The following is a 13,790-nucleotide window of genomic DNA, read 5'->3' as shown; positions in this document are numbered from 1 at the left end:
TTATAAACCATATAATGACTTCTTGGGCCCACACACTAAGCCTAACTCCTCTTGAGAAACAAACCCATGTGGTTGCTCCATATAGACCTCCTACTAAAGATCACCATGTAGGAAAGCATTCTTCACGACTAATTGGTCAAGAGGCCAATGATAGGTCGTGGCTAAGGAGATGAATAAACGTATTGAGGCAAGTTTGGCAACAAAGGAGAATGTTTCTGAATAGTCCAAGCCATACACCTAAATATATCCCCTAGCTACAATGCAGGCATTCAACCAAGCCATAGAACCATCTGAATTGACCTTCATAGCATACACCCAACCACAACCTTATCTAGAGGAAAAGGTACCAACAGCCAAGTATCATTATTCTATAGCACATGCATCTCTTCTAGCACTGCATTCCTCCATCCAAAATGGGATAGGGCTTCAATAATAGACTTCGGATGAGCAACAAAAGATAAGAGTACTAACAAAACAATAGTATGAGGGTGACAAGACATCATAACAAACAAATTTAGATATTTGATGTTGGATACAAGCAAGATCTTAAATTTCGATTTCGACTCAAATTTCGAAGCTCCAAAAGTACAGAAATTTCGATGGAAATTTTGATTTCAATGTCAATTTCGATTTCGATTTGAAAAAATAACGAAAACGAGTAGTAGAACATGGAATTATTTTATGAAGCTTTAGAAATGATTAATAGACATAATAATGAAATTTTAGGACTAATATATTACAAGTAAATACATCTATGCTGTGTTTAAGGTGGATAAATTGTAATATAATATGTGCGTCAATCATAAATGTAAGATAATGTACATTAAACATATTTAGTGAATCAGTCAATACAAATGAAATTCATAAATCATTTAAATATTATTTATTATACAAATAATGATAATTTAGAAATGAGGAGTTAAATAAAATGTTGTTGTAAGTTTATTTTTTCATATAATTTCAAAAGCACTTGTTATAATCATTTGTTTCGATAAAAATAAATTAAAAGAGAAATTTCATTTCACTCCTAAATCCTTCATTGAATTCCGAGGAAATTTCATTACATAGTTTAAATTTCGACAAATTTCGCTAAAATTTCGAGATTTCAATAAAATTTGGATGTTTTGTTGAGATTTGGATGGAAATTATGCAAGACGAAAATCGACTGCCATTTCGATTTCAAAGGTGACAGAAATCGGAAATTTCAAAGGAAGTTTCGACAATTTCGTGAAAATATAAGACCATGGGTACAAGTTCTTTTACCCTTTTTTAATAGCAATATCAACCACTAGGGAAAAGGATCATCTAACGAGGGAATTGGAGTCGTAGAAGCGGAAGCTAGTGGAAGCTCTCTTCCCTTGAGTTGCCATGTATACAATTTCAAATTGGGACGATCCAAGCAATGAGAAAGACCCAAAATGGATGAAGATGTAGGAGGACTGGACAGAGAAAATAGGTTAGGATTAGGAAGGCTAGGCAAAGGAAGGGACTCATCAAGGTCAACATAACTCAAGGAATCATAATAGTACGGTGTAGACTCAAAAAAAGTGACATTAGAAGAGACAAATAATCAATGTAAAGTGGGGCTATAACAACAATATCCCTTTTGAGTATAAGAATAACCTAGAAAAATACATTTGATAGCACAAGGATCCAATTTATCCCTTCCTGGATTTAACTGATGAACAAAGGACACAACCGAATATACGAGGAAGAGAGAACAAAGGAGGCTTAGGGAAGATAAATGAATATGTTATTTTACCACCAAGGACAAAGGATGGCATTTTATTAATGAGAGAGCAACCAGTAAGCAGAACATCACTTCAAAAACCCTTAAAGGCATTCATTAGATACAATAAGGTTCGAGCGACTTCAAGAATATGTTTGTTTTTCCGCTACACAACTCCATTATGTTGGGGAGTGTGGACATAAGATGATTGATGGACCATGCCAAGGTTAGTCATATAGGTAGTGAACTGAGAACTAAAGTACTCCTTAGCATTATCACAATGAAGTATTTAGACTAACATATCAAACTATATCCTTATTTAAGAATAGAACACACAAAAGATGTTAAACAACTCATGATAGTCTTTCATTAAATACAACTAAGTCATTCTGGAGCAATCATCCACAAATGTAACAAAGTATCGAAACCCCAACTTTGACATGACACAACTAGAACCCCAAACATTAAAATGGACTAAAATAAAAGAGCTGACGACTCTTTTATTGACTCATATGATGATGCTTTCCTAATTGACAAGACTCACAATCAAGGTTAGACATGGAACTCAAAGTAGGAACTAATTGTTTTAACTTGTCCAATGATGGTTGGCCAAGGCGAGAATAGATTTGACGTGGTATGTCAACAACACTACAAGCAATAGGGGAAGAGAAAAGTTCAAAGTAGTGAAGTCCACCAGCCTCACGTCCTATGCCAATCATCTTCTTCATATTCAGATTATGAATATGAAAAGAATTAGGCAATAAGGTTACTAAGCAACTTAGCGACTTTGTAATTTTACTAACAAACATGAGATTAAAGGGGGATTCAGGAATGTAAAAGACAGAGGAAAGAGAAGTGGAGGGAGTAGGATTTACCGTTCCTATTCCCTTGACAGCAGTAGTGGACACATCAACAAGGGTAACTTGAGGTAGATTTTTAGAATACTAGAGAGTAGAAAAGAAGTTGGTGACACCTATCATATGGTCAATAGCAGTAGAGTCAATAATGCAGTGACAAGGAGAGATATCAGAAGACATATAGACAATATGATTACTTTTTTTAGCAAAAGATGCAATGTAATGAGAAGTTTGTTGGGGTGTCTAATACTGCAAGAACCTTGAATACTCCTCCTTTGACAAAGTTATAGTACGTTGTTCACTCAAACAAGTAACTGAAGAGGGAGACACACTTTTAGGATTCGGGAACTCCATCCCAACACACAAAACACATCGATAGAGCAGCAAATCAAAACTACACAACAGACTTTTTTTTTTGAATTCAACAACTCCATCCCAACACACAAAACCTTTGACAACCAATGCAAAGCACAAGCATGCAACATATGAATCAAACACAAAGCAAATACCACTGTTTCAGGCCAAATAAACTCAATAACCATTGACAACCAGCTTCAGGAAGCATCAGACAACCACTCCTCGGGTGCCACACATGAGCAATTAAAAAGGGTGAGATCTTTGGACAAAAAACATCATGAAAAACTACACTAATACATTTATACAGGGATTCGAGCACCTCTAGATAAATTCAGGCCAGAAACATGCCTGAATTTGGCTTCACACGCTGGCGTATGGGTCGGTTCTAGCAGCCTTTGACCAGTGCATTAGGGCGCAAGGGGGACTGTCTGGTGATGGGATTTCAGTGGGGAGCAGATCCGAATGTCTGTGGGTGACAATGGTGTTGTTTTTGCAGAATCTATAACATATTTTGTGTTCCTGAACGGGCAGTGTCGCCCAGGAAATTCAGCGACTCCTCTGACTTCCGGCAGCTGCTGGCTGTGTTTTTTAGGGCTATAAAGTCAATGGAAATTCTTCTATGATGACAGACATGCAGCGGATTTAGAGTGTTGGGTTTCGGTTTTTATGGTGGCTGTGACAATTAGGGTTTAGGTCTCAGAATCAAGCTCTTATACCATGTTGAATAATTGGGTAAAAAGGGAGACCTAATCACAATGATAGGTCCCTCCCTCTATTTATAATATATGTCAAAGTACATACCAATGACCGTAATACCCTTGCTAACTCTCACTTATTAACACAACACTGAACACACTAATAATGCTAAACGACTAAGATAACCATTAACAGGGATGAAGGCTTAATTTTTGCTGTTGCTGTTGCTGCTGCTCTGTCACTGTTGTTATTGTGGGGCTGTATTCTTTTAGACCAACCGTATCGATATTGGAAAAACAGCAGATACATGTGACACTGGTCTAACAAGTATTGTGCCATCGTAGACAGAGCATGTTGCAATAATTTTGAGGATATCATGACCTAAGGTTTAAAATGGTTAACATAATTTATCTAATAAGACTGGACCTGGGGCAACTGAAGCTGAAGAACAACACGCATAAAATAAGGTCTGCTAAAGCCTCATTGTTGACAATAGTGTGAACGTGTTATTTCATTACATCGTAGCCTACAACACCTACCAAATGGAACAGTGCACTCAACTAAGGAGATGGCCTCCTGCCCTTTATAGGCAATCATGGGGGTGCAGTACAGTGATTTCCTAGCTTACATATCTGTGGAGCAGAGAACACAACTTGATTGCAAGACCTGATTCTGAATGGTGTCGTCACCAGTGTAGCCTCCTTGTCATCATCTTTCTCTTATGCTTGCTTTAATACATTAACTCAAGTCTGTTCAAGACAATGCCCTCCTTCTCAACACAGTTATAACACTGCTCAAGATTCTAATAGGACTTCCTATAAAGTAAAATCTGCAGTTCAGCTAAAGATAAGGATAGGATTCACAACAGACTCTTAGGAACTAGGCACAAGGCATGTCACAAATGGGCTTCTTCATCATGCTAATATAGAGGCAATTTTCCCTAGAAAACTATTACTATTATTGTGCAGGGCACCATGATGTCAATCCGTTAGATTTAACAGTTCTTGTCATGGTTGAAGGGATTTCAGTCTGACTTTTAAAAGTTTAAGGGGCATTTATAACATGATAAATAGTTCAAGGGGTGCGAGTGTATTTCCTTCATTTAATTATAGAAGGAAAGCCACCTAGTACTTGTACTGTACTATAAATAGGTAGGTTATGATGTACAACTCTCATGGGTATCCTTCAAAATTAGGTTTAACCATGTTAGTCTTCACCTGGGAAAAAATATACAGTTAGAATCAATAAGGGGCTGCCCAGTTGTGGAAAACAGCGTTTATATTCCTTTTTCAAGTTTTTCAAAGTGTTATAAAAAATGCCACCTTGTTTTGTAATTATTTGGAAAACTGAAAATGGAAAATGAAAATTGTTTCCACAACTAAGCCCTAAATGTCCTTGTTTATGCTGGAAGATACTAGACCCAGATGTTTGGCTTATTCAGCATAGTCCTTCTTATCTAGTCCAATTGGCAAGGTATGTGTGTTACTTGAGAAATTTTGAAAACCTGTTGTTGCCTTTTTCGACACAGGCAGCTTCACCCATCATGAGTCCATAAATCTTGTCATTTTTAATGAACTACACAATTTCCATGAGGAACTAAAAAGAAGTCACTTAGGTGAGTTGAGGCCTAGGGCATGGTCAAGAACCAGACACTGAATTCAAGGTCTTTATGCTTTGGTGGGTTCATTTGCATGTGCCCATCATTTATTTCAAACACATCAAAATAGAAACTGATTAAAATTGCAATAATATGATCATAAACCAAACTTCTTGAATGAAACAGTGATAAAAAGGAGGTTAGTTTGAATTATTGCTTATAAAAAGAAATAAGTACAAATTGTTTTTGTACCAACCTTAGGTGTTCCAATTCCATCCTGCCTGACTTCTATCACATTACCATGAGCATCTATTCTTTTCTTTGTTATGTCATGTCTCTACAAGTAGAGCAGTAGATGAATATCGCAAATGGATAGAACTTTCAAAGCTCAAAGCAATAAAAAAGGAATTGAGGAAGCATTCAAACTGTATTTGAACTAATGCAAACACAAGAATGAAAACAGCCAAAAACCTCCCTTTTGGCACATACAATATCAAAGTGTTGCTCTCCACTAATATCCATAGCATCAAGACTCAGTATCGTGCATGGAATGGCAGGATAAGTAATATCAAACTGCACATTCACGATAGAGAAAAGGTGGGGTCAGGGCTCAATAAAACATATATCATTCCTAAAAAAATACAACAAATAAATAAAAAACACACAAAGTCAACATTTACATGAAAGGTGAAAGTTTCATATTAGGGGAAGAAATGAAACTACAATGCAAATAAACCTTTGAGAAATGAAATTTAAATTTTACAAAGCATAAATTGTAAATCCTGTTAAGGATCACAAGTGGTCAACCGTGAAAGACATAGAAACCAGAGTTTACGAATGCTTATGGGGAAGTAAAGAGTTACTTGACATCTCCATAAGAAAATAAGACATTATTGCATTTACATTTATACGCAAGGTTCCTCCTCTTGAAGTATCCACTACAAGCTTTGTTTCGGTAACAGCATGCAGGTATAACCCTGTAAGCACAGAGACAAACCACTTAATAATGAACAAAAAGCATAACCCTCACTGAGTGCAGTAGCAAAATTCAATAGGCAAAAATCAATTAGTGGGGCGAGAAAAGCTTCATTAGGTCATCGCTGAAACATGCAACATAGGGAAAAAAAAAAAAAATTATTAGTGTGTCAAAATCAAGATTGATATCCCTAGTCCACCCTTATTTCTTACTTCCATATTCTGATCTATGTTCACGCCATTATACCAAACATTTTCTGGGTTAAACACAGTTACTAACAAACTTGAAGCTCCATTTGGTTAAGCGGAAAATGTTATCCAACAGAAAATAGGATCATGCAGAATGGTGAAAAAAGAATAATGTAACCAACCCCACCTAATGAGACTAATGAGACTAAGGCTTAGTGACTGTTGTAATTATTTTATATATGCATGTACATGCCACACACACATATGATCATTTCTCTCACGACTCTGAAAACAAGTAACACACATGTGCAGACAAAGCTTTACCAACGTTCTTCTCTAAAAGAGATCATTTATGGATAAGAGAAGACAATTTATTAATAGCCAAAACAGAGTACAAGGCTTGGAGGACAAGGAGACCTCTTCAAAGATCCGAAAAACAGAGGATACAGGCATTTAAATTACAAAAGTGCAGCCTTCCAATCCCTTCTGAGACCGGAAAGCAGTAAAACCCAAAAGAAGCTGTGAGAAAGCACCCAAAAGGACTAGAGGAAGATCACTCTATTTCATAAAAGCTGTGACCAGGTTGTGCAACCCTCAAAAGTTCTAGCACTCATCTCAGTCCAAAAGGTCCAAAGAATAGTGAAAAATGCTGCACTCCAAAGAGCTCTACCGTTTCTATTTTTGCCAAGGCCCCTATACCTAACCAGTAAAAGCTCTCCCACAATCCATGGTGCCACCCACTCTTCGACTGTGTAAGAAAAGAGAGCGTCCAAAGCTGTGCCGCCACAGGTGAGTATTCATTTCCTTGCATTCATGGCACATGATACACATGTTGGGACTGAGAGTCTTGTTTCTTCTCAGAAGGATATCATCTGTGTAAATCCCATCCAAGATCACAGTCCAGACAAAGGTCCGAATCTTCCCAGGAACCTTAGCCCTCGAAAAGATGTGACTCCAAGGGAAAAAGTTAGGGGACTGGGTTTCAATAGATATGAGAAAAAATATTTTAAAATAAACATACCTGAAGAATCACCCTCCCACACTCGCATCCTCCCGAAGGAATATAATGGTCCAACAAGGAAAGTAGGGTTGTCAACTCATCAACCTCTCCTTTGTTGAGTCCTGAAAAAATGGAGGCCTCATGAAGAACACCCCAAAAAATAAATGAATGAGCTCATGGGTGCTTTATGTAAGGAAGAAAGTTCAAACACTCGAGGCACCTTCAGCTCCAGCAAAGTCACCCCCACTTGCACATCCTCCCAGAAACAAACCCTATTACCATTTCCCACATTGAACTGGATGAGGAAAGAACCAAGATCTTAAACTTCGAATCTCCAAAAGTACGGAAACTTCTATGGGAATTCCAATTACAATGTCAATTTCAATTTTGATTTGAAAACCAATGAAAATTTGTAACAAAGCATGGCATTCTTTTATGAAACTTTAGAAATGGTTAATAGACATAATAATGTAAGTTTTAGGGCTGTTAGATTACTACTTTACCTAAAAGCCTAAGTTGTTAGGTTGTGGGCCAACAATGTATATCAAGCTATAACACTCCCTTACACGTGCAGCCCGTCAGGATGTGGAGAGATAAACACATGATCAATAACACCCAATTATAGGGAATACAATAATTTTTTTTAAACATGAAACAATAAACGCAGGCAACAAGACTAGAAGCAAGACCTCTTGGTAACCAACTCTGATACCATGTTAGATTACCACTATACCTAAAAGCTCAAGTTGTTAAGTTGTGGGCTAACAAAGTATATCGAGCTTTAACAATACTATAAACAAAATACACCTATGTTGTGTATAAGGTGCAATAGTTGTAATATAATGTGTATTAAACATATTCGATTAATATAAATGAAATTCAAAAATCAATTAAATATTATTTATTATAAAAATAAGGATGATTTAAACATGAATGGTTAAATAAAATGTTGTTCTAAGTCTAATTTTTCGAATAATTTCAAAAGCCCTTGTCATAATATTTTTTGTCAATAAAAACAAAAACCCAAAAAAGGATAAATTAAGAGAGACATTTCACTTTGCATTTAAATCTCACATTTGAATTCCAAATAAATTTCATTATATGGTTAAACTTTCAACAAGTGTAGCTAAGATTTTCATATTTCGATAAATTTCAGATGATTCCTTGAAGTTTCGACAAAAATTATGTAAGATGGAAATTGATTGCCATTTCAATTTTGAGCGTGATGGAAAGCAAAAGTTTCGACATTTGCATGGAAATTTAAGACAATGGAAAGGACTAACGAACCACTTGGGAAACAAATTTCATGGACGCGCTTGCACGCATGAGAGTGCTTCCTCTCATTTCCCACCCATTAAGTTGGTCCCAAGGTTACTTTTGATCAACTTATGCCATAGAGAGTTAACTTCCAAAGAGATCTTACCATCCCCTGAACCCAACCAAAGGAAATTACGCATCAAGCTCTCTAAAGATTTGGCTACATTCAGAGGAATTTCAAATAGTGAAAGGTAAAATACTAGAATGTTGGAGAGAGTGGCACTAATGAGTGTCCCTCAAGGGAATATTGGATAGAGGCACTAAAGGAGATCATTCATGTTACTCCTATTACAAACCGTAAACCACATGAAAGTCTTGTATTTGAAAGGAGTTATAGCTTTTTAAATAAAAAGGTGCAAAGGGAATTCAACACCTTTGGATTGGCAAGTTGGATAATTAAAGAACAACTTACGACAATGAAAGAACATTGTTAGTCCTTTTGATGCCATTTGAGAATATCCCTTTTTAAGGAAAAACTCTCTCATGAGATTTCCCAATGATATTGGTTCTCTGATGGCTTATCGAGCTTCAGTTGGATGGGAAGGGGATTTAGGAGTATTCAAAAGGGTATTGTTCAGTATTGGATGTCAATTCATCCAACAAAGGTGGGGAAACTTTTTGGAGTTAGGGTTAGGGTAGAAAGGGAAGAGATATTCGGTGTTCATCCTAGGGGGCCTCTAGGGTGATGGGTGGCAAAGCTTGTGACTGGATTTTGCAAGGTGGTGAGGGAGCTCCATCCTAAATGTGGCAGCAAAGATGAAGGAAGCGAACTACTCAATCAATCGTGGAGCCCCGTGGTGTCGAGAGAAGATTGACAAGGGTGAGGGAGACAATCGAGATGAGCACACAAGGAGGGAGGTGTGATGACAGGGAAGGATCAGCTATGTACTCACTGTGTTGATAGCCCTGATGGGTTACAGTCAAAGGAAGCCGGGATATCTCTGCTGGAACCTTCAGTTCTTGCCCAGAGATGAAGATTTCAATATTAAAGGAGGCTAGTTATGGAAGGTATTGCAAGATTGGTAGAGGCGGCTAGGGTTTCTTTTGGGAAGGAGGAAGAGGTGAAGATTCAGTCAAGGTCTTTGTCGTTTGTTTTGGACTTGGGCCAGAATCTTGAAAAGGGGGGGAGGCTCTTTGCTATCTAAGTTGGGCCAGCCGCTACAATAGGCCCATTCTCATGATAAAAATGGGTTGGACATGAAACATCCTCTTGATAATAAAGAGAACTCCTTCCAGTGTATGGATAGTGCTGAGAAGGCCTCGGTGTAATAGCCCCTGGAGTTGGTCAATTTTCTAATAAGAATCAAGGGATTTCCTTTCGTGCAACTACAAGAGAGGATTGAAGTTCAACTGACGACCAATGTAAAAAGCAAGGTTGTTCGTCCAAGTGCGAAGGATTTATGGGTGGAAATTCTCTGGAGGAGCAGGAGATGCAACTAATTGCAGATGAGAATCTCCTGCAATCAGCTGGAGGCCAGAATCTCTTGCAGTCACTTGGGAGGCCAGATTGGGGAATGATTTGGTGATAGTTTGCATACACAGGAGATGAATCTTTATGGTAAAAGAAATTATGCAAAGGAATGTAAAATGGAAAAGGATATAAAGTGCACAGGCATCATACAGCGGGGAAGTATGGGAAAAGTAAGAAAATTAACATAATTGTGAGTTACTTTTTTAAAAATAGATGAGGCACAAAAGTTTTATGTCAAGGAATCTTAAAACTACTCTAATTCTGCTTCTGATAAAGGAGGAAATCATTTTCCATAGGAAAAGAAGAACAGGGGAGGGATATCTCAGACAAGGACAGCGCATCCGGCAGCAATTTCACTAGTGATAGTGGTTTTTGTTGGATGAGATTCGTGGAAAAACAGATTACTTTTCTGACTCTTCTGACACACTTGGGCATATTTCCTATGTGCCTCCTCTGTTAGAAGGTTGGAGGATGTTACTATTTTCAAGGACAGATTTCTGGTGTAAACTTGGCTGTGACTAATCAATGTAGGAACTGGTGGGTTATCACCTATTCTTGTGAAGGAGGCTAGTGAGCAGGATGTAAGTACTCAAAATTTTTTGGATGAAATGGGATTATGGTTGGAGGATCATGTTGGTTGGATAAAGCTAAGAGAAAGTGAAGAAAAGTCAGAACAAACTGGCAAGACTTCAGAGCTCTATTAATTACAAAGGTAAAAATTTAAAGAAGGGTTTTCCCAACTAGAATTGGCTATTTTTTCTTTTTCAGATTTTTTTTTCGTTCTTGTTTTTTTTTTTTTTTTAATTTTCTCTTTGAGGATCTCTTGTCCTTTCCAAGCTTGTAATTCTCTCTTTTCTTTAACATATTTCTTTTGCTATCAAGAAAAGGAACAATTTACAAGCAAATTCCCCTCAAACATGCCAAGTATAGACCCTTCTACTTCATCTATAAGAAGAATGAAAGGAACCATGCAACCCAAACAACTAAAAAGGATCAACAATTTCTTCAATTCCTTGTTAAGAAGAAATTCCAAGAGAAATACTTCATATAGAGTTAGACATTAAAAAATATAGAATGACAATATAAAAGGCAAAAAAAAAAAAGAGGAAAAGCATTACACAAAGGAGCATTATCTATCCTCTCATCCCCCGAAAAATGAAACTTTTGCCCACAGCCAACGTGAAACTTCACCAAGGGAAAAAATGAGGGCAAATCTAAGAAATAACTTTCTAGGGACTGGAGTAGCATGAAAACCGACCTTTAGCATTTCAACCATTCTGATGAACCCTATGCTAAGTTGCTAACAGCAGGACACCTCGTGCCAAAGGGACTCAAGATGCAGAGGAAAGTGCTATAAGTTTAAAACCCTTTAACCACTAAGAAAATGTTTCTTACCCTAGGTTTCCCATACCGAAAGCACCAATCACGCTTAGGCTTACAAACCTAATCCTAGTAGATGATCCCTCTCACACACAAACCTTCTTTTAACCTCCCTGCAAAAATGAAAAAGGCACCTCTTTGAGCACCCAATCTCCGAAAGACCTTCCCCAATTTTGATGCATACAATATGGCAGCAAAGCTTGCATGAACAAGTACTACGGCTTATGAATCATACAAGTAATTTGAGCAATTTGCTAAATAAGTCCCCATTGTGGGAACTCATGCACTTGGGAACATCAATTAGGAGCCTTGGATTTGAAATTGTTTGAATGCAAATAAAAAACACAACAAAACTTTGTACGATGTTTCCAAATCAAAACAATTCTGAAATTATGCACCAAATCTGAGTTTTCAAACAAAATGTTGTGTATTAGTGCACTGGACATGTCTTTCAAACCCAGCACCCTAGAAAGTAGTATAAAAAAGAAAGAGGATGCCCCCTGAGTAACCAATAGATGGTAGACATTTCTAAAATAAGAACCCCAAATGCTCCCAATCAGGAAGATATCAGCATCTTCAACACCAGACTCTTGAATCATGACAATATTAGGGGGAAGCCTTCGAGATAACCTCCTTTAGCTTCCTAGGTATGGTGGGATTCCCGAGGCCCCAAACATTCAGACATAAAATTCACATGATGTCTTATCTCCTGTTCTCCAACTACCCCAAACACAAATGAGGAAGCAAATTTCTGCAGCTCCTTCCCCAGCCTATTCTTCTTTTCCTCGAGGATCTAGGGGTAGATCAATGCATGCATCACTCAACTCAAGGCTGACTATTCTAAAGTTTGCAGGAAATTGAATCATATAAAAAGAAAGGAAAAATATGAAGAAAAGAAAATATTCTAGGCATAAAACCTACAATTTATTTAGCATCAAAAATGGAATTAAGAGTTTCTAAAGACTCAAATTCTGGACTTCAACCATTATACCCTTTTCTGTAGTTAAATTAAATTGTTTCTCTCATGAAAGAGTTTAATTACTTTACCATAATTACTAGCTATGTCATTCAAACATCACTCCCCATTTTGTCGCTTCAAATTTCAATCCCCAGCAACTATGCCACAAGCTCTTAAGTGCTGCTGAATTGCACTTCACTCCCTCAAGTTTATTTTATGGCAGTTTTTTTCTTGTTTTAATCTCAACTTGATGGGATTCCTGGACGGGAACTCGAACCGGGGCAAAATATGAAAGTTCATGGGTAAAATTTTACTTAATCTCAAATATGTAATCTAATACAATTTGACGCTATAAAGTTCAAATGTTTCAAACAGAAATTGGGGATTCTCCTAATTGTTATATCAGTATTAATTTATAGCAGCAACAAGTATGTGATGAAAATAAGCAGGAGACGGAGAGGCATACTAAACTCCGAGAAGAAGAGCAAGAGCATGACGAGGGAGGAGACGAGGGTGATAACACCACCGGAAAGGGTACGGCTGTAGAAATCCTCATTGATTTTAGGGTAGGCGTCCAGGTTCCGCAGCTTTTGAAAGATGTTCTCCATGGCCGCCACCAGAACCACCGGAGCTCTGTGCCCCCTCCCTGACTGGGTTTATCGGAATCTATTCCAACTCAAACACACAATTCTCCCTCCCTCCCTCCCTCCCTCTCTCTCTCTCTCTCTCTCTCTCTCTCTCTCTCTCTCTCTCTCTCTCTCTCTATGCAGCTGAGCCTGCACTGGCCGGAGCACTGCGTCGTCCGGTGAGCGGAACTACGCGTGGTTTTCGGATATCTTGGTCGCTTTTAGGTTTGAAACAGCCTAAACGATTGCGCACGTCAAAGCATACGAGTCCAGCTAAGCGGACCTTTGACCAGCTGCATCCTGTATTGAATGCTTTAAACTTTGGAAGGAACTTGACTAAAGGTAAAACTAAATTTGAGAGAATATGTTTTACAATCTAAAAATGAATGAAGTTAGTGATATTAATATTATACTTATTCATAGAGTTAACTTTCAAGTTTAATTACAGTTTTGATATTGAACTCTTAACTCGTAAACTAATTAAACGAGTTAGTAAATGAGTTAACTTGGAATCTTAGTGAGCTGAGTGTACAAAACAACTCAAGTTCAATTCATTAACTGACTAGTTTCAAATGTAAGTTCGAACCAAATTTATTGAACTCAATAAGCAAGTCCCAAACAATTATTAAGTCAAGTAC

At 37.5% G+C, this 13,790-nt stretch overlaps 1 protein-coding gene across 1 annotated transcript in view; it reads right to left on the bottom strand.

Annotated features, from left to right (window-relative positions):
- Positions 1–13,480, bottom strand: part of LOC131163855 (uncharacterized) — a 58,798-nt gene extending 45,318 nt beyond the window's left edge. The window contains exons 1-4 of the mRNA XM_058120659.1: positions 12,993–13,480; positions 6,140–6,213; positions 5,726–5,809; positions 5,493–5,573 (exon numbers count right to left, since the gene is read on the bottom strand). Of these exons, the coding sequence (XP_057976642.1) occupies positions 5,493–5,573; positions 5,726–5,809; positions 6,140–6,213; positions 12,993–13,134 (381 nt within the window). The 5' untranslated portion in view covers positions 13,135–13,480. The remainder of the gene's footprint in view (positions 1–5,492; positions 5,574–5,725; positions 5,810–6,139; positions 6,214–12,992) is intronic.
- Between the last annotated feature and the right edge of the window lie 310 nt (positions 13,481–13,790).

This window comes from Malania oleifera, chromosome 9, assembly GCF_029873635.1.
Source record: "Malania oleifera isolate guangnan ecotype guangnan chromosome 9, ASM2987363v1, whole genome shotgun sequence".
In the NCBI taxonomy this organism is placed as follows: domain Eukaryota; kingdom Viridiplantae; phylum Streptophyta; class Magnoliopsida; order Santalales; family Ximeniaceae; genus Malania; species Malania oleifera.
The sequence above is the reverse complement of the archived record's forward strand: the minus strand, read 5'-3'. Positions and strand labels throughout refer to the sequence as shown.